The following is a 25,487-nucleotide window of genomic DNA, read 5'->3' as shown; positions in this document are numbered from 1 at the left end:
AAACCGCGACCTTTTATAGCATTTTTTCAAAACTGTGGTGAGAACTGACTGCTGCTGAAACAGGGTTTCATGACCCTTTAAGAGAGTGAAAACTATGGCACTTTTTTCTTTTTTGCACCTTCGCCACCGGACATGTGAAAACATTAGAGAAATACGCATTCTTTTCATCTTGCCGCTACAAATTGCTATTTTTCTGCACTAAACAAGTAAATTTTGCTAAGATATTTTTAAAAATGATAGACAAGATGTTATAGAATAATAATTATATTATATTTGCACATATTATTTGCAAACCCAAACTATTGTTTTAGATGTGATTAATCGGTTCTTTAATATAATTGTGAATGTATTTATTTATTTGCAGCTGACAAAAAATAATTAACCTAGTCTTGTATGTTCCCTTTGTCCTGTAACAATTAAGAATGGTGAAATCGAATTAGACTAATTATTTGGAAAACTCATTGACAAAAATAAATGTTTATAGTATTACCATTTTTATGTTTGCTTTTTAATTTCATGCACTTCTGTAAAAGTCTTGGTGGATAGTAAGTTTGTTTTTTGAAAGAAATCTCTTTTCAACAAGGCTGCAATTGTTGGGTCAAAAATAGAGCTACAACAGTATTATTGTGACATAATATTGCAATTTTAACTCTTCTATTTGAATAATTCAAAAAATGATTTTATTAATTGATTTATTTCTGCGATGGCAAAGCTGAATTTTCCGCATTATTACTCCACTCTTCAGTGTCACATGATCCTTCAGAAATCCTAATATGATGTTGATTTTCTTGTTTTTATTATGAATGTTGAAAACAGTTTTGATCAATTTAATCCATCCTTTCTAAATAAAAAGTAATTTCTTTGAAAGGAAAAAAAAAATATTACTGACCCCAAATGCAAATACGTATAATAAATAATTGCTCATATAGACCTGCCCCTGTCAAAAATAATGTTTCTGATTCTCTGCATTGTAGCTGATCATCGGTGGTTTGGGGAAGATCGATCTGAACGACTGGAAGGCCAACACGCGGCTGAAGCACTGTGTGGCTGACAGTAACATTGTGAAGTGGTTCTGGCAGGCGGTTGAGTCGTTTGACGAGGAGAGAAGAGGCAGACTGCTACAGTTCGTCACGGGCTCCACACGCGTCCCACTACAAGGCTTCAAAGCACTGCAAGGTGGCTAATAGATAAGCCATGTGCACTTTCAATATACCTGACATACTGTCCTTGTCAAAACGTCCTAGTCTGCCCAATTTCGTTTGCCAGAATTTATCATTTGTCCCAAGCTCTTATGATGCACAATTTATCAGTGTATATTGTACTAAAGAGAATTGTACATGCAGACTATCATGTTTCACAGGTTCAAGTCCAACCCTAAATTACATCCAGCTGAATATTCTGATTCAGTTTTAACAATATGGAAGCTACATGAGTTGATAGTGTGTCTTTTTAAAGTAGTTTGCTCACTTCTTTTGAATGTGATGATTTGGAGATCAGTGATAACTAGAATGTATCTTTGTAAGGTTCTACAGGTTCTGCAGGACCAAGACTCTTCACTATTCATTTAATTGATGCCAACACAGACAACCTACCCAAAGCCCATACATGGTAAGATTTAGCTAAAAACTTCAAACTAATCAAAAATGTAGATTGAGAAGATCTTTTATGGTTTCACAAAATGTAAATGCACACTTACCGTTCACTGTAAAAAAAATAAAAAAAACAGGCAGCAGGGACGCCAGGAAAAAGTCTATTTAAAAACAGAAAATACTGTCAGGAAAAAAACATAGCTAAACTGTAAAAAAACGGTCATTTCTTATCCTATATTTACACTTTATTACTGTTTTTCTACACAAAAATTTCCTTATAATACCATGAAATCTTTTACTTTTAACTTACTTGAATTGTTACAATACAGTCCTACACCTCTAAACAAAATTTATACTTAAAGACTATTTAAAAAAGTTTAAGTACATATATTTAAAAGTTTAAGTATATATATATATATATATATATATATATATATATATATATATATATATATATATATATATATAATACAAAAACACACACACACATATGCATATATATATATATACACATGTATTTTTTTTATAACAGTATTTCAACTTTTTTTGTTTAACAGTTTATACTGTTAAACTGCAAAACATAACTATGATTTGTTTTAATAAAACAAACAAAAACAGTAATCCTTTTTGTTTTATTTGTTATTTGCAAATACTGTACATCCTGTGATCAACTTTTAACAAAGCACTTAACATCGTTAGCAGCATTTATTTTATTTATTGTTAATGTAACTGGTTTTCTCCACTGTTTAATTTGGTTAAAACTAACCAACTTTTCCATAGTCAGTCTTTACGGTGAGAATGAACCCCAGTTGGTGGATGAAATATTGTAAAAAAAATACTGTGGAAGAAAAAATACTGTGGAAGTCATTGGGATCCATCAATTGTTTGGTTACAAAAATTCTTCAAAATATTTTTTTGTGTTCAACAGAAGAAATTCATACAGGTTTGGAACAACATACATGCGAGTAAACGATGACACTTTTATTTTGGGGTGAACTCTCCCTTTAAAATCTGCACATAACAGATGTCAAGTTACTTCAGTTAAAGGAAATACAAGCTTAGTATATAATTTAAAATATGCTAAAATATCTACATTAAAAGACAATTATCTTTATATTTTTATACTGCAACATTGCAGTTGTTATTTTATATATGTATAATTACATATTATCCAAAGTAACTTACAATAAAGATTATGGAAGCAGCAATAAGAGCAGTGACAATTTCTAGACAGTCTAGGATTTTTTTTTAAACAGAAAAATCTGTTTAAAGCTAGATTTAATGGGTCAAGTATTCACTAAAGGATGCATATTTAGCAGTCTCCTGAAAATGGTTAGAGTCAGGTTATTTCACCAGCATGGACTAGTCCAGGTAAATTGAAAGTATTTTATGCCCTTTTGGAATGGCACCACAATGCACTAGGGTGACCACCTGCTAATAAGCCCAAGGGGGGACAAAGAGTATGGGGGGACAATGTGGGACACTGCCTGGCGCGGCGGTGCGGCCCACCCCACGGGCAGATGGGCAGATAGTGGTTTACCCATTTCTAGCACATAGCAGCTTACATGGTATATTAATAATGCCCTATTTCCCTAAACATGTGTAAATGCTGATGTATGCTCATGAATTGGCCAACCAATGTGTATTTTTAACATAATATTTTAAATATTCAATGAACTGACAGATTACGATTCCACTTCCACTTACGATTTACTTTAGCTAGCCTATTTTACTTTATTTATTTTTCATTACAATTTATTCACTTTAAATAAATTATAATATAAAATTATAGGATTGACAGTAATTGTAGTTGCTCAACACCACAGGAACAGTAAAAAAAAAAAAAATAGTTAAGTTAAAGTTAAACTAAAAGTAAAGTTAACTCCAGAGATTCATGGAACGAGAAGGGGAGGAAGGATGGGGCAACTTCCATGTTAGTAAAGTCTGCACTGCAAAAAAAAAAAAAAAAAAAAAAAAAAAAAAAAAAAAGCATTCTTACTTAGTATTTTTGTCTTGTTTCAAGTCTAAATATCTAAAAATTCTTGCATTAAGAAACATTTAATAGACATGTAAAAAATTATTGTAAAAAAATAATCTTGTTTTCTGTTTGAATTAAGATTATTTTTTTTACCCCATTGGCAGATTATTTGTCTTATTTTAGGCAAAAACTGTCTTAGTTTTGAGTTATTTGTTCCCAAAACAAGACAATAATTTTTTACATGTCTAGTAAATGTTTCTTAATGCAAGAATTTTTAGATATTTAGACTTGAAACAAGACAAAAATACTAAGTAAGAATTCTGTTTTTTGTTTTTTTGCAGTGCAGACTTTACTAACATGGAAGTTCCCCATCCCAGCAATTACTTTTGCTTGTCTAGTAAATACTTGTTTTAAGAATTTTTTGATATTTTGACAAGAAACAAGACAACTACTAAGAAAGAAAAGTATTTTTTGCAGTGTCGTTTGACATCATATTTTACTCTCGATGTCCGATTAAGAAAGACGCTTTGCAAAGGTGACAAAAAGCTCTCTCGGTATCCACCTCAACAGCTTTCAGTCACAAATATTAATTTTTCGAGTCTTTCTTGTACTCACTCCTTCTCTTTTTAATTGATGATTGCCGTGCCTCATTTTTCGAATAGGAAAGTGCGCATCTAAAAAGTTCCAATTGTGTCTGATATGCACGTCCGTGTGCTGTCATGACAACAACGAAAAAGTTGACAACAGCAGTTCAACTGAGGGGTGGGTGTGGCAACAGTAGCGTGCTGAACTGTCAAGTAATGTTGGTTTGGCTGCCTGAGGCAAGAAGATATAGAGCGACCAACTTTTTTTTGAGCAAGCATTAATTATGCGTGACACGGTCTCAATTTGCGGGACCCATGAATTTGGCTTCAAACGCTGTGCACGCACGCGCTACGTGGGACGGCTGGTCACCCTACAATGCACCAAGTTTCTGGAGGACGTATAAATCTGAAGCAGTGAGTTTAGGTGTAGGGGTGCAGAACTAGTAGTTGTTCTGTAAGCAAACATTGATGCCAGAGGCTGGAACATGAGCTTGGATGAAAAGTTGTGTATCATGTTCCGATAGGAATGGCCTGATCATCCCAATGCTGTACAAGGCAAATCTATAAGACCGGGTGGTTCTAACAATGTGGTCTGTGAAGTTTAACTGATCAGTTATAACACAAAGGCAGGGCTGGCTAAAACCACTTCTGTCTTGGCGGGGTTGAGTTGAAGGTTAAGGTTAAGGTCATCCAGGTGAAGGTCAGAAATTTCCATCAAGCAGGCTGAGATGCGAGCAGCTACCGGCTGATCTTCCACTGGAATGAAGGGTAGAGAGATATGTCAAGCCATGTTTCTGAATGATTCTAGTTACATTTACAACAAAAATACTGTACAAAACAGCTGCATGATAAGATGCAAATTTGCTGAATGAGAAGAACAGTGCACTTAATCCTCACCTGCACTGTAATGCTCATCTGCTGTAGTCTCCAGTCTTTCCACATGACCTGAAATCACACACACAAAAAAAACTAAACAATACAAATAATAAAATAGGATTACATGAATTCAAACATACCAAAATGTTTTACTGAGACAATGCAAAACCTACTGTGCTCTAAGCAAAACTAAATTTATAGTATTTATAATTAAAGTAAAATTATATAACTTTGACTTAGCTGCATCATATTGCTATCAAGGGGTTAACGTTAACTTTCCAATCATCTGGATCAACACAATTTTAACCCTAACATTAAAATCACTAATCACTAACCACTAATGTTATCCAATATTTAATGACAATTTCTTCAGGGCATCCAAAAATGTTTTTTTATTTATTAATTAATTGGAAGATTATTATATGCATACTGTGCATTTTTTAAAGCAGATTGCACGCGGAATATGCATTTTATGATGTTCGTATTTTAGTCTCATCTGCTTTCCTGTAACTTAGGCCAGAAAAATAAGTTTCCTAAGAAACTGAGATAATGGCGTTTACTACCACATACATTTCAAACTTTGAACTGACTGAACACCCATTTAGAAATGCTAACAATAGCTTTAAAATAATAACAACACAAATGTGCAGCCACACAATATGAATATCATAGAATGAGACTCGTCTTACCTCACCAGTGATCGGTTGATATGATGGCCGCTGATTCCTTGTCAACAGTCGCTGTAGTTGACGAGACATTCTCGCTGACACAGTTCTGAATGTCCACAGTTTCAATGTTCCTGCTCATGAGCATAGCCTAAAATAAATTCAGATCACCCCCCTAACATCACTGTACCGCTCGCTCCGCGAATTGCTGTGTGTATGACTAACGGAAAATTAACCGGCAGCACACAGACAGACACACACACACACATACACATTCACAAAGCAGCATTTGCAGAGAGATGAGAGTTGGAATAAGTGTTGTAAGCATTATTGCAGTAATGTATCGAAAAATCGTTTACTGATTCATATGCTTTTTAAAGCATTAATTTCCTTTTTAAAAGACTAGGATTTTAAAAAATGTGTAGCTTATATTATATATGAAATTCAGTTGGCGGGTATTTCTATCTCAAATAAATGTTGCTCTTTAGAACTTAAGTTTTCAACATTGATAATAGAAAAAAAATAATTTTGCGCACCAAATCAGCATATTTGATTATTTGAATGTACGTATGTTTCTGAAAGACATGGTAGTGTGTAAAAAAAAAAAAAGTCTCTGTTTTTCTTACAAAGAGAGTAGAAAGTGGTCATATGACACTATTTGGCACTTAACTGAAATTAAGTCAGGGCTCTTGCTGTGAAAAACTGATCTAATTTCACATATATTCTTTCAGCTTCAACCGAATCGACATCCCGCCTTACGAGTCCTACGAGAAGCTCTACGAGAAGCTCCTAACGGCCGTGGAGGAGACGTGTGGCTTTGCAGTGGAGTGAGCAAGTGCCCTGTCCAGCCAGCCAGCAATGGCCGCAAACCCACCAAACAGCCCCAGCCATCCTTCTCACCCCCCTCCCCTTCTCCAGGACAGACGGACTGGTGTCTTCTGACAGACTTTAGCATCACCCGCCAGCCTGAGACTGCAGCGGAGGGGAGCGACCACCCAAGGGCGAAACTCTCAAAGACTAATGATTCCTCACGGTGTAATTCGGTAATTGTTTGCGCATTACCACATAAGTTACGGAGAAATCTGATCAACCTTTATTTTGTTTCTCAAAAATCCAGTTTGTATTGTCTTTGTCACTGAAGCGGTGGGTTGATGGTGTCTGACTGTAACGCGAGTATGTTTGTGCTGCAGTACGTAGAGCCTCGCTGAGCCTGTGGTCTACATGAAGTAGAGCTCATGTTTTAGTCTAGGTGAAGTATTTTAACATGCACAGAGCCTGTGACCATTAAACCAGTTTACCTACAGCAAATGTGTCTCGAAGGACAAGGGTGGTCTGCGTTGTCATGCTCGGTATGTATGTAACGTCTCCAATTGTTTCCGTAATCTACTTTATTTCCTTGCATCCTGTTCAGTACTATAGGGTGGCATTTCAGTGGTATCCATTTCCTGTACTCATCAGTTCTCGTTTTAGAAATTTTAACTCGATTGCTTGAAATGTATTATTGAAATGTTTTTTTTTGTGTATGTCTAAGATCAATAACATGCTTAACGCCGAGTCTTAGTCCTCTTGTGGGAACTGTGAATGTAACGGCGCCCATGTGTCAATGTTCTTCAGCTGAAGCACAATGATCATGTGCAGTCTAGAGCAGGACCCAAAGCCCTTGCAACGTCAGCGGTTTCCAGAGCGAGACAGTATTTTCATCACGTACAAATCTTTTTTACCCGATGAGCATTCCTCCGTTGTCAATGAAATACCTACTTTTTAAAGGTAACGCTAAATCAACGGTGTTTTAATATGCAGATTTTGAAGCAAGTCGACTTCTTAAAACAACATTCGGATCCATTATGTCCGTTAACACCCCCAAACTGGACTCGTAACTTTAGTTCCGCAAAGAAAACGGATGGCGAATGTTTTAAAGAAGCTCTTTTTGTCCTTAATTTTGATGGACCCTTTTAATCTTTTCCAAATGAATCAAGCCATAATCACATGGTAACTTAGCATTAACTCTTTTAACTTAACATACTATTAAAAATCACCTCCAGACTGTTATTCGCGGCTCTTTCATTGAAACCACTGCAAGTAACGTTCAGCACTTTGGCTGGCACGCATGCAGTCACCCATCATGGAGTGTTTGTTCCTCTGTGGGCGAGCGCTGATGTCCTTCGGCTCCGTTTATCTGCTTCTCTGGACTCTGACGGAGAGGTGTTTGGTCCAGGTTTTGGTGTGGTAAAAGGACAGGGGTGTGTCTTAGATTTCATTATGTAGTGCTTGATGTGCATGGCACCAGATTATTCTTTGTAAATGTAAAGAATGAGCCAACCTCATAGTGTTTCTTCAACCACTTTTGTCTTTCTCTCTCACTCATTTTTTTTTTTTTAACCAATTATTTATTACCATGTAATGTCCTTTTAAGTATTGCTGCTATTACCATTATTCTGTAGTTTTCAGAAAAGGCTAAGTTCTTGTGAAAGCTGTACACTAATCTCTTTATTTTATGTATGAATCAAAGTATTTAAACCTGCTGCTGATTCTTCAGGACGTTTTAGAGGACGTGGACACCCGACCTTTGACCTGGATGGAGTTAGCGAGTGACGTAGGCTGGGCCCCGGTGGTCATGTTCATATTTGTGATATATGCAATAAAATCCATCACCTTTATATTCTTGGTTCTGTCTTAAAATGTCTTCTTTCTCACTTAATGTGCATCAGATCGGTCAGATTTTTGTGTCTTTTGACAAGTGTGCAAAAATGAAGTTTTCTGTTTTTCCAAAAAGACCGTGAATGCCTAGAGTGGTGAGCTGTTTTTAAACTTGCATAAAACACAAAAGAGGTAATGTTTAATGTTGTGCAATTGTGGGAATGGCTAGTGAGCTTGAAGATGAGTATGGACTTTTGCCTGAAGTTACAGTTGTTTTCATATTTCTCTAAGAAAAACCTTTTCCAAGTAATGTGACCAGTATCATCACATTGTACAATTATTAGGTCCTGAGTGTCATTGTTTATTCGATGCAAGAGTAATGTAACTTACTATGTACTAAACATTTCTGGAAAAAAATTCAGTGTAAATAAGATTATATTAAAGAAACTAAATTGCAAATCACTTCTCTTTTGCTCTTTTTTTGGTGGTCTTTGTTTGCATGTGTATATTACGAATTTTCACAGTTAGCAATGAAATGATAAGAAAAGTAAGCCAGCTGCCTATAATTGTACATGGTTTAGTTTTATTTGTCTGCAAAAATAATGAAGGAACCGGTGACTCAAGACGTAATGTTCTTTGGCATCTGTGCAGAGAGCACAAGCACTGCCTTGTGTCCAAGCCTTTAGCAGCGCTGGCCTAGAATTATATTCAGATTGTGATTTGATTACTGAATATGTAGGCGTTCCATTAGCAAGGTGGTGTAATGTTTTGTCATAAAGGGAAACCTTTTTTTCTTTCTTTTTTAAAATAAATATAGTTGCTTTGTAAAAATGATAATATGGCGTAAAAATAAAAAGGTGCATTCATGCCATGTTGGAGCTCTCGTAAATGTCTTGTAAAAAGCGTTCATGTCATTGTTGAACTTGTAAATGTAAAAGCAAGTTGTTTTTTGAGAGCTCCGATCACTGCTGCAGATTATTTTGGGCATTGATAGTGTTTGCATAAAAAGCATACAGAACATTCACTAATATTGGCACCCTTAAAAATGAACAACGGCGGCTGTAAAAATAAATCAGCATTGTTTATTCTTCTGGTCTTCTATAGAAAACAAAAACAAAATTCTAACCTTTCATTGTGGGGAGTGTACTCCCCTTATGAAATAAATGTTTTCTCTGCTGCATGTTGGCCACAATTTGTCAACCCTAGAAAATCTTATGAGTAAAAAATATTTGAAGCATATTCCCATTCATAAAAAAATGGCAGACTAGGAGCATGAAATTGTCCAGCTATGACTTCCTGTTCCACAGAAGTAAATATGAGAAAACGCAAAGGCCAAATTCCTGTAATCTTACATCACGATGAGTAAAACCAAAGAATATATATAGTTCTGATGTGCAGCAAAAGATTGTTAAGCTTCAAAAAATAGAAAATGGAAAGTTTTAGTCCAATAAAGATGTTACGAATCTGCCTGGTAGAGGACGTGTCTATATCGCCCTAATGCACAGTGAGGAGGAAAGTTTGAGTGGACAACGGCTCTCCAAGCATCACAGATGGAGAACTGCAGATTAGTTGAGATTTAGGGTCAGAAATCTCATCCTCGCTCATCCAAAAACAAACTCCAGCATATTCAGAATCAGTTGTCTGACACGACTGGAACTTCAAAATGGACCGGATCTATGATCAGATGAAACTAAACAAATGTTTAGTTCAAAAATGTAACTATTTATGTAGAGTACTGTAATTCTGAGGACTCTCAGCTCTATGTTGATTAGAAAGCTAATTACCTTCAGATGTGCTTTCTTTGTTGCCCAATACTCCTGAAAAAAAAAAAGTGTGAGTAAGCAAACTCTAGTAAAAGTTAATTAGGAATACAACATTAAATGAACTCTCTGAATGTCGCTGCCACACTGTAAAAAATTATTTAGAAAAAAAAGTTACCTGGTTGCCTTAATTTTGAGTTCATTGAAATTAAAATTTTGAGTTAATACAATGAACATTTTTTGAGATTTGACAACCTTTATTAAAATATTATTAAAAGATGTTGTAAGCATATTGGGTAATTGTGTGTGTTTTATTTCTGATGATGCAGTGAAACATGCCAAATAGTGCTATTTTCATGATTTATCAAATTTTTAATGTGGTTCAGATACAAAAATATTTTGAGTTTCTATTTATTAAACAAATTTCCTTCATTGTATCAACTCAAATTTTTAATTTCAATAAACTCAATTTTAAGGCAACCGGGTTGCTTACTTTTTAAGTTAAACCAACAAAAAACAACTAAATTTTTTTACAGTGCAATGTTTTTTGTGTCTTTTCCACCATTAATATTTCTGGAACACTTAAATGAGTAGATGACTTAAACTGTGAATCTAACCCCGCAAAAATGTCCTTGCAAGTCTTTCCTGCCCAGTTTCCTGAAAGCCTTTTAATAGATGATATCCAGAAAAGCTAGCAGACAGGAGAGCGGTGCCAGGCTGACAGTGGTGCCACAATTCTGCAACAATAATAAGACTTTATGAAGGGACATTATAAAATCCCATGACCTTAACCTGGAGTCAAAACTCAAGCCAGAAAATGCTGATGCTCATAAAAATAGGTGTTCATCCAGATTATTTCCTGCTGTTTTAAGAAATGAGAAAATGAGTTGCTCCTCTATCTGTAATTTGATCAATGCAGATTGGTTCTGGAGCCGTCAGGATAATGAAAACCAGAGCTTTGGTTTGGAAGAAGAACCATGAAGTCTGTCCTCAGTCTCAGACAACATAAAAAGACACGAGATCTTCATCACAGTCTAACCTTTTTACTTTTTAGGAACTAGGAATGAGTTTTGATAGGTTAGATAAGTAGTGGTCATGCATTCCTATAAATTATTCCTTGTGGTTTACAAAAGGGCCTGCTGAGAACTATAGCAGACATCATGAGGGAAATTCTTTCATCACTTACTCACCCGCGTGTCATTCCAAACCTGTATGGTTTTCTTTCCTCTGAGGAATACAATAAGGAGATTTTGACACTTAACATCTCGGTGTCAGAGCAGCTCTTCTCTAGTGAACGTGAACAGTGAACAAAGATGTCAAGCAAGATTCATAGTGAATTATGACTTTCAGTCTGTTTCTCAGACAATGCTATCAGGTTTCTTTGTTTGTTTGATTGTTTGTTTGTTTGTTTGTTTGTTTGTTTTTGAGCTTCAGAGACACTAATCTTTACTACATAAAGGCAGTGTGACCATTCTTCAAAAGTCCTCATTTTTTGTTCCACATCTATGAAAGTCGTAGAGGTTTGAAATTATCTTAATTTTAATTAATATTTTCTTTATCATATGGTGAGATAAGCTGCCAAATAGCACATATTTATTGGCAACACAAGCCTGTATCTCATTTTTACTTTATAGTGTGCTATTTAATTATACAGTTCCTCAGAGTAAATGTAGAGCGAGAAATTATGTAAAGTATTTTGTAATATGCTTAGAGCTTCTATATCATCTATAACTCATCTTGTTTTTAAAAAATGTCAAGCATAAGATGAAATGTAGGTTGGTTTCCATTCAGGGTTGATTTTTAAGAGACATTTTATCACTTTCTGTTTTTACTGCTCATGCAGGACGTGTTCACAGCAGGAGTGGGACTTTGACGCCTGCCAACATACCTGAGAACTTTTAAAAAATGTTTTCATATTCATTCATACATCACAAACCCATAGAAGTGCATTAATTTGCCTTATGTGAAATGTGAGATAAAACCAAGAGAGAGAGGGAGAGAGAGCAGGTCTACAGGATCATATCCCTGCTCAATAAACATGTGTTGTGTAATCTCAAATTACAACAAACAGTCAGCCAAGTTTTTTCGAATTGCCAACCTCAACATACATCTGCAAAGAAAAGGATAAATTAAAGACAGCCAAATGTTCCCTTTGAGAAAGTTTTGGTTCGGAACAATAAAGATACCCTGGCTGCTTTTTATTTGGAAACGTTAAGAACAACCGCTTCAGACTAACAGTAAAGATTTATATTAAAATGCATTTCATCTAAAGACTAAAAATATAGATACACTTTCTAAATAGAGAAATTAGATACAGTTTCTCCGTTTCACCAAATTAATATAGGGGGGAAAAAACCTGTTAATGAACCAAGAATGCTGGAAAACACAGTATGGCAACAGTCAACAAATGTTACAAATAAATATAAAATGCCCTATTCATTTTGCTGTTAGGAACGTAACCCGAGGATCCACAAATCTAATAATCCATACAATCTTTTCCCACATCTTTTCCGTATCCTGCTGAAGGATAGGTTAGGTACTTTAGATAAGGGAAATTTCTCTATTCATTGTAAAGTAAACTGTTGCAGATGTTTTACACCCTCAAACTTGTGATTGTCAAATTTATTTGTTGCCTTTTTCTTTTACTTTTTAACATGTATACTGTATTTTTACAGAGCAGAGAAATGACTGCACTACTCTACAATGGCATGAAAGTAGTCTGTGTATTTGTAAGATGTTGTGTGTCATCGGAGCCTACATTTTTAAGTGTTTGACAAAAATATTTGATTCTTGTGAGGAATTTTAAGGTTTGTACAAGTTGGTGTGCACTTCTGAGATTGTGAGATAAACTGTATAGATATTAAAGCTGCAGACAGTAGTTTTTCCTCTCTGTCGCCATTTCTGTTCGAAACCACCAGTATGGGATTAAATACATAAAAGCTTACCATTGTAAATCGAGCTAAGGTATGCAGATCGTTTTGAACACTGGCTGGTTATGTACAAACCAGATTCAAAAAAAGATGGGAGACAGTATAAATTGTGAATAAAAAAGTAATACAGTAATTTACAAATTCACAATAGAATATAGATAGCATATTCCCCCCCCCCCCCCCCCCCCCCGGAACATCTGGAGGACACATTTTCAACTTTTTAGGTCAATTGGCATCATGTTTGGGTATAAAAAGAGCCTCTCAGAGTGGCAGTGTCTCTCAGAAGTCAAGATGGGCAGAGGATCACCAATTCCCCCAATGCTGGGGCGAAATATCAGAAAGGAGTTTCTCAGAGAAAAATTAGTTATTTTCTACAGTGCATAATATCATCCAATAGAACAATCTCTGTGTAAGGGTCAAGGCCGGAAAACCATGCTGGAAACCCGTGATCTTCGGGCCCTTAGACGGCACTGCACATCATTGCATTCTTTCTTTATTTACAATTGGTAGTCTCCCAACTTTTTTGGAATCAGGTTTTCTTTGTACTTACTTAAAAATTTATTTTGGATAATATTTAACCCAAAGTTACAAACTGCAGCTTTAACATCAGTAGAATATAAAATGTATTTTTAAAAAGGGATTATGTATCTTCAGAACAAACAAAGGTGTAGATTGATGACTCCGGGATTAGATTAAACATGTTGAGCTGTATAACATCTATCATTAGTTTTCTCTCAATGAATGTATCCAAACAGTTGCTCACCTGTCTAATAAAACATAATATTTTAAAATATTTCTAGTGTATCCATGGTTTCTACAAAATAAAACCAGAAATCGAGGGCAACGCGGGTATGATGCCATTGACAGGCGACGCATGGACAGGGTTGGTGTACTGGTTAAAAAAAGAGGCTTATTTCTCTAGATTTAAACATTCTTGAAAACATTTGTGATAATGTAACTCAACATAATATGTAACTTTGTTCTAGTGTTTTTGTTTTTGTTTTTTGTTTTTGTTTTTTGATATGTTCCAAACGCTTACATATTACATGAAATAGTACATTACCTTTAACTAAATCTGATGTATATCAATAGTCATACAGTAACATATTTGCAGTTCTTCACCACACAAATGAAAGATTGCCCTGATAAACCCCTCGGGAAATGAATGTGACTTTTGTAAGTAACCTGGCAAGGAAACATTCCTTCTCAGACACTGAATTGTCATGGATGTACATCTGGACCTCTCTCTTTATGCACTTGAAAATGTAGCTGCTGTCATACGGCAGATATGCTGCTACTGGTCTGGAGAATGTCAAAGACCAGGGCTTTGAGATGTTCCTTTCTTCATCTGCTCTTTCAAACTATTTCTCTCAATGAAATGGTTGCAATAAATGTGCTCCGCTGTTTTGGCTGAGAGCATCTCATGGTGGTTGTGCATGCAGTCCAGTGCATCCAGTCTCAGATTCCTTTCAGCACTGTTATCAATCCCAGAGCCGCTCTCAGATTATCATGCGTCATTTGTAAATGAACAACTTTTATTTGCTCTTTAGACAGATCTGAGACCAAGCTAATTATTTTAGTAAGTTATCATTAAAAACTAAGGCAGTTTTTTTCTAAAAAAGCTGGCATTCTGCATTGCATTGGTTGCTGCACACACCATTGTTTCACAGAAGTATAAAGTTTAGTACGGATGCATTTCGAGTGCACTAGCCTTTGTGTTGCTGTCAATGTGCCAGCACGAAGGACACAGAAGGTGAATAACAGAGATATCAATCACTACACTGGAATGAAAACCGTCTACAGCAGTTCAATGGGATTTATGATTTAGTCATCTAGATGAAATCAGTGAAAGTGTTTGTTAAATGTTGGTTAGTTTTAATAGTTCCACAACCTTCAGTGCAGAAAAATCCTTTTAGTGGAATGCGCCTATGTTTTATATTTCATAATATGCTTCTTGTACTAATGATATACCTTCAGTGCAGAAAAGTGCTTTGACAAATGGAGCAAATAATGGTCTCCTAATGAAATGTTTGCAGCGTATTTCTGCATTTGAAAAGATCCAGAGGTTTAGTGTGGGTTTGAACCCATCACAGATGTATTTACTTCAGTGGATGTGTTGCAGTAAATTAAATGTCTTTATGTTTCTTATTTTAACATCCAAACTGTAGAAAAACAAGGTATGAAACCAAACCAAGGAGTCTTTCAAGGACATAAAGTTTCATACTACGTCTTAAAGGAATGCATTTTTAAAGCGCACCTGAGATTTTTAGGGTAATGCGTAAATGAGCTGTCTGCTCCCTGCTGGTGTAATTTTGTATCTATGCACATGAAATAAGGTGGTCATAGCTTCAGAAAAGCTGATCATTATGCAGAAATGACAGGTCTTCATTCCGCAATCACTCAACACTGATGGTGCCAGGCTATTTTGGAGTGAGAATCAAGGCCAATGAATTTTCTCTGTCTGCTGGCTCATTTCCCTCTGCTGTTTTATAGTCTTGTTTAGACCGGCACAAACCATTCACTGCCAGCTATTTGCTATCCTTTTTATTGCAATGAAAACATAATTATCCGAGAGATCCACTGACATGTTTGTATTAAGATTTCCATGCACGTGTTTCTAAATATGTAAAACATTACAATACATGTTATATTAATAAACACACATCTCAATGCTGTCTTTAGTCAAATATAGGCTACATATGGAGTCCATAGCGCACCATTCAATAATATTTTAAATATATTTCAATATTTAGTTCTACTGGTTGCACTTAGTTAATGCAATGTGAACATGAACGTTTGTTACGGTATTTGTTCATCTTTGTTAATGTTAGTTAATAAAAATCCAGATTGTTAATGTTAGTTCACAGTGCATGAATTAATGTTAACAAAAATGGTTAATGTTAGTTCACAGTGCATGAATTAATGTTAACAAATACAACGTTTGATTTTAATAATGTATTAGTAAATGCTGAAATTAACATGAACTAAGATTAATAAATGCTGTAGAAGTGCATTTCATAATTAGTTCATGTTAACTAATGGAACCTAAAGTAACGTGTTTCCGCTCTAATTTCACTTATACATATTTCAGACAAATATGACTGAATATGACAAATATGATTGAAAACTTAAAATCAAAGTGGTACCAAAAGTTCGTTACACTTTCAGACTCTTTAAATTGAATTACTGAGAACCCAAAATATAGCAGAAACATGGAGGTTGTGATGATAGTTAATACAAAGATTTTCAATAGGCTAGTGTAGCCTACAAGTTTTAAATTTAATAAAATTCATGTTTTAAATTCAAAATGACTTTTAAATATGATTTGTAGTAATAGCCTACTTTTAATAAACCGATACCTCACAACAAACAATGAAGGAACAGAAGGAATTGGTGAAATGCGCGCAGAGCCTGGAGACAGTCTGTAGTCCTGTTCTAGGTGATGCATACGGACTAGACCCGAGTGATTCTTTTTAATCCCACCCACGAACGTGGAGCTATGACACCCTTCCACCAGCTCCTGCAGCCTGAGGAGTTTTACGCGCAGATGCTGAGAACTCCAAACTATTTGCGCGCGTTTATTTACACAGATTTGAAAATGTGCATGAAAAGTCATTTGTATTGGTAAATTAATAGCGAATTATATTTTGTATAATGGGAAATTCAGGCATCTCTGAAGTCTGGCACACGTTTAATTTCATTGCAATTAAAATTAACTTAAATCACCGAGGAATGAAGTGAAGCTTTTTTTATTTATTTTTTCTTCTTCTTTTAAATGGAATCAGTTTATCCACTTGGTGTGAGGAATCAGGTGAACATCTCGGTTGCTTTTGCCAACATATCACCAACAACAGCAGGACCCGACGAGCACGCGCCTGCGTCCTCTTACGATATGCTAATAACATTCATACTCGGCACAATTTTGAGCATAATGTGTTTGTTTGGCGTGGTTGGAAACGTTTACACTCTGGTCATTATGAACACCTCTGTGCGCGTAACGGGGTCGATGTATGTCTACATTGTGAACTTGGCTCTGGCGGATCTGATGTACCTCTCCACCATCCCGTTCGTGGTTTGGACGTATTTTGCGAAGGATTGGTACTTTGGCGACATTGGGTGCCGCGTTCTGTTCAGCCTGGATTTCGTCACCATGCAGGCGAGCATCTTCATCTTGACCATCATGTGCACGGAGCGCTATGTGGCTGTCGTGAACCCGCTTGACACCTTCGGCCGGTCCCGGCGCTACAGGCGCGCGGTGACCTGCCTAGTGTGGATCTTTTCCTTCATCCTCGCTCTACCGACCATGATCATGATCGACCTCAAGAGAGACGTGCACAATGGAGTAGAGAAGCACATGTGCTACCCGACCTGGCAGATGACCGCGTACAGGGTGTATCTGACCGTTCTGTTCAACACCTGCATCTTGGCTCCCGGATTAATCATCTGCTATCTCTATCTGAAGTTAGCCCGGACCTACTGGCTTTCGCAAACCTCTATATTACCATCCAGAGAAATGAAGAAGTGTCCTAAGCAAAAGGTGTTATATATGATCTTCAGTATAGTTCTGACCTATTGGGCGTGTTTCTTACCCTTCTGGTTGTGGCAGTTGCTCAGTATCTATTATTACGCGCACGGGAGGCTCTCGAGCAGCACGGTGGTGTACATTAACTTTGTTGTGACTTGCTTGGCGTACAGTAACAGTTGCATCAACCCTTTCTTGTACACTTTATTAACGAGGAATTATCAGGAATATGTGAGGGACAGACAAAGAAACAGCAAAGAGTTTAAAAAGTTTTTCAGGCCATCATCTCAAAGGTCCGTGTCTTCTGGGAGTCAGCAGTTCTCTAATACTTTGACAAATACGCACCCTATTGGCATTCTGGATGCATATAGCAAATTGTGAGAATATTTCTTAAACATGGCAGTTGGATAATTGATCATGTTGGTTATTCTTTTCACAAGTGCTGTGTGGCGAAAAGTAGCGGCCACTTTAGACAATCAACCACAGATTACCACAGATTGTAAGAATCTACATACAAAAATACCATTAATATCAATTATTCTTAAAAAGGGACAGTGGGCCCAGATATGCCTGTAGTCCTGTCCCGAATAACATTAGTTGGTGCATGTTCTGGTAATGTAAGTTTTTGGTTCCCAGAACGTTCTCAGAACATTTTTTTAAACCCTTCCCCAAAAATGCCCAAACCTAGAGAAATTTAGACCTTTTGGGTTTCAGTTAGCTTTCTTTACAGATAGAATTACATTTTTGTTCTAAAATAATTACAATGGAACATTCTGTAAAAGTGTTTTTTTTTTTTTGGTTGTAAAAATAAAACCTAAAAATAACCATGAACACTTGTAAAATAAATAAATAAATAAATAAATAAATAAATAAGAGGATCCACATACTAGTAAGGACAAAGTTTTGAGGTTGTTGGAGTGTTTTACAGAAGATATAGGTATACGATCAATGATAATGATAATTATATCATTTAGCACAATTTCTTCTTCATTTTATACATCTATCACTGAACAATTATGATATTTAGATATTAGTAAAATGGCAATGTGGTTCTGAACTATAAGGACCATAAATACAGGGTGTTTATTTGTAAGATTATTATATGGGAAATCTGTGCAATCATAAATAAAAAGGTTAATGTGCAATAGTAAATTATGTGTGCAGCTTGATAATCAGTTTCTGTTTATTTTAAATCACACATGACCTCCAATATTATTGTATTGTATTTGTGATGTGTCACTAAAAAGGCTAGTTTACATGCATGGAATATTTTGTATATTTTGAGTATTTTATATTGTAGTTAAAACTGCTTTTGTTCAGTTGAATGATATTAATAAAAGAGAAAGCAGATTATGTGCTTCAAATATTTATGATGTATATGACCAGACTTTAATTTATTTTTATGCTCTGATTGCTGGAATAATCAATGCATCACATATAGGCTATTCATATTTTACTAAAAAATGTTTTTAAATCTGCATGAAAGACTTGATTTTATTATTTGTATGTTTCCTCTTAAATCAATCTTCCCCTTGTATGTGGAAATAAACTTAAAGCCACATGATCCTGAATTTCCACAGCAGTGAATAAGGTATTGTACTTATGGCCTGAGTAAACTTTGCTTAAGTGCTGAGCAGTGAGCTGTGAAATCGCTGTCAGCTGCTAATACAGGTTCACACCAGCAATAAACAGATGCTCAGAGCCTTCAGACTGTTTTCCATAAACAGGTTAGTAAATTGTAAAGCTTCCAATAGTCTCTTGGACAGATTATTTTTGGTTTCTCGAAACAGTCAAATGATATTGAAGCCAAACGCTTATCCAGTCTAGATATTGTTCACATGTGCATGCTGTACTGTTCTATTATACATTTATTGAGGAATTAAAAACCATTGGCTACTGTTATCCTGGTGATCAATGCTTTTTGGACTTGTCAACTTCGGTTGTGCAATAAAGTAATAAATGTCATGACATGGCTGCTATTCAGGAAAGCTCTACTTCAGTAAATAATTTCATGCAGGCAATAATATTTCCACATAGAAATATTTTAACTTACATTTAGAGTGGCATAAAAAAGAAGAACTGACAGTCTTAAAGTTTTAAGTTCTTAACATTTTTATGAAAAAGTTAATAAAAACTAGAAAAATGCATTCAATGGAAGAGAGCCAATGTAATGAAAATAAAGTTATTAATAAGTTTATTGAGTAACATTAAAATAATCAAAAAAAAGGTAAAGAAAAAAAAAAGATGATATCCTGTTTGGAGTTGTATTTAACAATACATGCATTTTAAAACATGAATACATTTAACAATAGGTATATATAACAAAAAAATGTATTACATTCATTTTACATGAGTTTTAAATAATTTTTTTATTATTTATTTTGTAAATACATGGGTGTTGCATGACATCATCACGTCACTGAAGAAAAAAAAGATCAAGTCTCCAACTGAAAATTTTCTAGTGACTGTTTTCTGTGAATTGATGCAATTTAATTCACAGAAATTCAATTTGGTCAACTGAAATGTTTTGATGTGATCAGTCACTAGAAAATGTTCAAATGGTTCAATTTGTTGAGCCATAAACCTAAAGATGTTAACAAACCAATAGATTACCCGATGAATGTATGAACACGCCATTTTCTGTAACAATCTGACTTGTTGCAACTACTCTTTTTTGAACATTTGAATTTTGAATGCAAAATGAACATACAAAAGCTCTTTAACATTATGATAAATAAAGATATTTCTATCTTTTGAGAAGAGCACATCTTTTTATTTCCTATTTTGATGAAAGTGATTTGGAGATCCCACCTGGAAGTACCATTTTCAGTGGCTTGGCAGTCGAAATTGCAGGGTTCTGATTTCACTGCTTGGCATTTCAATAGACTCTCCTGCTGTTTATGTCTGAATTTGACTGACGACTGCCCGGGTGACGCCCACTTTTATGAGATTTTTTTCCCCCGCTGACATTTATAGCTTATATGCTTGCATATTCATTTGCACATGATTCATTAATTCTGGAAACAAATATGTTTTTTTAATGAGGATACAAAAGCTTTTAGTATGGCACGTGAGTTGAAACCCACAGGTGCTATTCCTCTCTTTGAGTTAGAGAAGCAACGACTGTGGTGGCAGTTTACATTGGTAAGATCCCAAATTTAGATTCCAGTTTCATTCTTCCATATGGCCGCCAGATGCATGCTTTTCAACTCACACTGTCCTACTTTGAAATGTCTTCATCATCTCAATCATCACCTTTTGCAGCAGAGCCTGTTGCATCCGAAGTCTCCATAATTGGCCATTGTTCATCTCTCCCAGGGCCACCATATTTTCCATTTTCACAAAATGGATGGATGTCGGATGTCGCTTTGTTTGACTTGGATCTGTGACATTCAGAATAAAGACTTACTTTGTTGGAGAGGCTAATAGGTAATTGCTTTTTTAGTCTTTGGAACCAGTTCATGCAAAATGGTAACTTTTTAAAGTCCCAATAAAATCTGTCTGTCTGTCGGTCAGTCGGTCTGTCGAGATTTCATTATGACAGTTTACTCTGTAAATGTTTTCCAATGCAAAAACGTCTGAAAATGCTCAAGACAGCACTATACTATTTGCACAGCCTTTTGAAAAATACAGTAAAGGTACACATTTGCTCTTTGCAATTCTAATTTGTTCACAGCATTGTGCAAAAGAAAAAATACAACATTATTTACAATACACATAAACTTCTATTGGGTAGAGCTGTCCAGAACTGTAAACAATATTGCAGGACATATTGGAACTAAACATAGGCTATACAACATACATAGAACTATACATAATGCTTTACACACACCTTCTCATCAGTGAAAGTTGAGATTCACCTGAGAGAAATTTTTCAATTTAGGAGACATTCTCAAGCAATGAAATGAGGACTATTAGTTTTATATGGAATGACTATTCAGCATTCACAAGTATAGTTATTTTTTAATTGACATGACATAAGCAAGTGATAATCTTATAAAAAAGCTGAGAGTTTTATGAAAGCAATTGATGCATGTCCAAAAGCATTTGCAATTGTTGGAAGGAATAAGAAACTGCTACTATGATGTGCACAAATGACTAAATGTTGTGGAGGTTGAACTAACTGTTGTGCAAAATGTAAATAGTGATATGAGAAATGCACCAAAGTGACTGAGAAAAACTGTTATTAAAAACTGTAAATAACAGATGTAAGATTAAAATAATATCAGATTTGTCTAATTTTTAATAAATGCACAAAAACTACAGAGATGACAGAAACAGAAATGTACTTTTGCTATAGTTAAATATTTTGGTGGATTTTTTTTCTCTTTAGACTGTCGGGCGCACAAGCATTTCCACGATTATGCGCTGGCCCAAAGTTTACTTCTGTTCTGTGTTTGTTTATTGGTCTGGCAAGTTGATAGTGTAGTGGCGTACTAGTAGAAACACATTTTTTTACCTATTCTTGAATAACATTATATAAATATTAACGACTAAGCAGACATAATATGATTGAAAAGCGATTGCACAAGCAGGCTATACAGAAAATGTCATTACATGGCCCTTAAAGCAGCACTAGGTAACTTTTCAACCTTCATAATATATTTTTTAAGACTCTTGTGATGATAAATCGACTTGGTTGAATGACACGTCTGCCATAGCCTGATGGGGTCTGTATCGTTTTTAATCGTACTTTTAAACTTCGGGTTTCGGGTAGTAACCCGAGAACAAAAAGAACTACACAATTCGACTGCTTTACGGCATATACGTCACTTCCACCAATTCCCACACTTCCTTAAATTCGGACGTGCGAGCCCAACTTAGTTCGTCGTATAATATAGTCATGTCCGAAGCAGCACAGACACATAAGAAAGAAAAGGTTTTGTTGGAGGAAAGCAATAAGAGGAAACGAAAAAGTGATGGGATTAAAGGCAGGACGAGGATCAACATGTGACCAGCGTTTGCTCATCGGCGTGAGCTGAAGAAGGAGGAGGCGTGCCCGACCGATGCTGTCATGCTTGTTACGGTGAGCTACCACTCAAACATTGAACTGAAGTATCATATAGATTCTGTAAAACGGTAACCAATAGACCACTATAATGACGCTGGCTTGTAAACGTGAGCATCGTGATTATTTGGCGTTTGAAAAAGATAAAACCCATGAAATTATATTCATATGACATGCTGAAACATATGCCACTGACTGTAACGTTACCTGGGATGAAGACATTTCACATGCGACGCCAGAAGAACTCTGAACTCCTCTTGCAGTGTTCAGGGGAACTGTTAGTGCTGCACCGACCCGCGGCGCCACTTTTATGAAGTTATTTGGCCCGCACCGCACCACTGTATATATTTTTACAACCCGCCGCGCACCCGCGACCATTAAATAGACATACGGGGTCCGCGGGTTATGAGACGACCCACGCATCACTAGTTCAGGGCTATCAGGGTTGTCATGTCAACAAATGCACGCGCGATGGCATCCCCTGTTGTAGGATGACAGCTCTTACGACAGTAGTTGAGGACATTATTTTTTCCAAACTGTAGGGGGACCCCGAGAGCAAAAGTAGCCAAGTGCGGCTTTAAAAGGGTTAGTTCACCCAAAACTTTAACCCTCAAGTTTTTCCAAACCTGTAAGACTTTAGATCATCTTCAGAACAATTAAGATATTTTTATGGGTTTTTGGGTTGGGATCAACATGAGGGTGAGTAATAATTACATAATTTTCTGTTTTAGGTGAATTAACCTTCTAAGGGGGGCCTTTCCCCCAGAAATGGGAGATTATTTACAATAAACATGCTGATACAATAAAAAACATGTAAATTAAGATAATGTTGCACAGATAAAATGAAAGATGATAGCGCAAAGATAACGCACATCCTATATAAACATATTCTCATCATTAGATTCTGATGATTAACCTGTCAGATTCCTACCAAATGCCCCTGTTGTGGTCAAGGACGATGCGAGGAGGATGAGCATCTTAGAGGTAACTGGAGCTGCATTTGTAATATTTTAAATGTAGCCTAATAATCTGCAGAAGAGAGAAATTAATCTCACTGCTTCTATCTGAGAAGTGAATCTCAGTTTCGCTGTTCACTATCGACTTCAGTGCTAAACCCCTGAACTCAGGGCCTGAGTTGACAGAGAAAGCTGATGATCAGTATCATGGTACCAACAAAGCCTGAATATGGTTTGGTTTTGTCAACTCGAAACTTATCCTGTAAACCTGAGTTTGTTAAACTATCATCATGGTACAGGCCCCATACACAAATGTATTTATTGTGTATATGGTTGAAACCATGTTGCTGTGGCATGTAAAACGTTTCTTCATGCTGGCATGTTGGGAAAGTTTTAAACCAACAACAACAAAAAAACTACAACTAATCTTATTGTGCCCAACTCACTCCTAACTCAGGCTGTTATATTACAAAACTTTGCACTGGGCGGCCGTTCATATCTCTACATGTAATGTTTGTCTCTACGTTAGCCTAACTGAAAAGAAAATGTAGGCCACGCTGTGATAATCGGTTGGTCGGAGGTTTATGTCAAGAGTTTTGAAAAATAACATCTGATATTAGCGCCACAGTGATTGCACAAAGGTACTTTGAATGAAGGGAAACAGAGACACCTAGAGGACATACAAAAATGAACACGAGACAACGGAGGAGAACTACAACTCTCATGATCCTTTACCTACGGCAGGACGCATTTGCGTCTGACGTCACATCACACTCTGGCTTGTTTTGGCCGTTTGTTTCGATATCCGGCGATCAAACGCTTTCGATGTGCTGGAAATTGTGACTGAGAGGTACGTGCATTTCACGAAACAGTCTTCGTGTGTTGTAGTCTTGTTATAGCTTGTTTACCCTCGGCATTAAGTTAGGATGAAATGCCTGGCTGAGGATGAAAATCTGTCTTGTTTAAGTGATGTCAGCTGGCGCGGAGGGTTAACGCCAAACAGCTAGCTGAGCCTGGCTAGGGACTTTAGCGAGTACAGATTTGTTTCTTTCTTTTGTCCTGCTGTATATTTTATTTCTATATTAATGTCCACCACGTGTTTTGAAGGGAAAGGAAAACGAACGCTCATATTCGTAACATCAACAGTGTTTCTCAGCACTGCTGGGCGAGATCAGCTAGCCTGTTCTGGACAATCTAATGCAATTAACAGGCTGTGTTTTAAAACCCTGTGAGCTGACTACTAAGACAGCATGTCTGGGTGTCACACAGGCGTTTGAAATGAACCATCATAGATAAACAAAACAGAAACGCACTTACATGTCTGCACACAGATATACTCAGTGACAGCACGACTTTTAAATTTAAAAGCATTATTCCTCAAGGATATCAACTATTCTAAGGTTACCTCAACTACTTTCAACTTCCTGTGTTGTACTTGAACTCAGGCTAGATAAAAGTCATGGAAATTATGTTGTGGTATGAATCTGTAATTCTAGGCTGCTTTAAAAATGTTAGTGATGTTTGGAAACTACATCACTTCTTAAGTTCACTCACAGCCTCTCACAAATGTAGCCTATCCTATTAATTTAGTGCATCATTAAAGTCAGCATGAAATCAAAATGGTCCATTTTTATTTTCATGGAATATTGCATTATTATGCAGTATTTATTAGTGCAAGTTATTATTATCATGTGCACTAATATGGAGCCAGAATAGTCTCAAATATAATACATTTACAAAACAAAATTCATAAATGCATAGCACAATTCACATTTGTAAAATCTGATTCGTAAATTCAAAACACGATTCATAAATGCACAAGTAAAGGAATAAATATTTCCCCACATGCTCACACAAATGCATCTTACCTAAATAAATGTAAAATCTTTACACAAATATGTATATATCAAGTTCTTGAATTAATTTCCATCACACATTTATGAAAGATGTTGCATGCATTTATGGATCGTTGAATCTGCATT

The 25,487-nt window shown here is 36.0% G+C and overlaps 3 protein-coding genes across 4 annotated transcripts in view; all 3 read left to right on the top strand.

Annotated features, from left to right (window-relative positions):
* smurf1 (SMAD specific E3 ubiquitin protein ligase 1) overlaps nt 1-8,791 on the top strand; it is a 73,202-nt gene extending 64,411 nt beyond the window's left edge. Inside the window, exons 16-18 of one of the 2 annotated variants that reach the window (XM_067419905.1) lie at nt 975-1,176; nt 1,533-1,608; nt 6,424-8,791. In XM_067419905.1, coding sequence (XP_067276006.1) covers nt 975-1,176; nt 1,533-1,608; nt 6,424-6,523 — 378 coding nt within the window. In that variant the 3' untranslated portion in view covers nt 6,524-8,791. Of the gene's footprint in view, nt 1-974; nt 1,177-1,523; nt 1,609-6,423 lie in introns of both variants that reach the window. The other variant, XM_067419898.1, reaches the window with a different exon arrangement.
* An 8,159-nt stretch (nt 8,792-16,950) lies between these two features.
* Nucleotides 16,951-18,005, top strand: uts2r5 (urotensin-2 receptor 5). Its single transcript, XM_067428977.1, has one exon. It carries the CDS (start codon nt 16,951-16,953, stop codon nt 17,920-17,922), a length of 972 nt encoding a protein of 323 aa, XP_067285078.1. The 3' UTR covers nt 17,923-18,005.
* A 6,238-nt stretch (nt 18,006-24,243) lies between these two features.
* The window catches only part of rnf216 (ring finger protein 216), a 35,677-nt gene continuing 34,433 nt past the window's right edge, over nt 24,244-25,487 (top strand). The window contains exon 1 of the mRNA XM_067419887.1: nt 24,244-24,355. The gene's annotated coding sequence lies outside the window, so the exon portion shown is untranslated. The remainder of the gene's footprint in view (nt 24,356-25,487) is intronic.

Source organism: Pseudorasbora parva, chromosome 2 (genome assembly GCF_024679245.1).
Source record: "Pseudorasbora parva isolate DD20220531a chromosome 2, ASM2467924v1, whole genome shotgun sequence".
In the NCBI taxonomy this organism is placed as follows: Eukaryota; Metazoa; Chordata; class Actinopteri; order Cypriniformes; family Gobionidae; genus Pseudorasbora; species Pseudorasbora parva.
This window is presented reverse-complemented; position numbering and strand designations above follow the sequence as displayed.

What these genes read in the sequence shown, in the direction of transcription:
- uts2r5 (XM_067428977.1), top strand. Translation starts at nt 16,951, where the DNA reads ATGTGTTTGTTTGGCGTGGTTGGAAACGTTTACACTCTGGTCATTATG.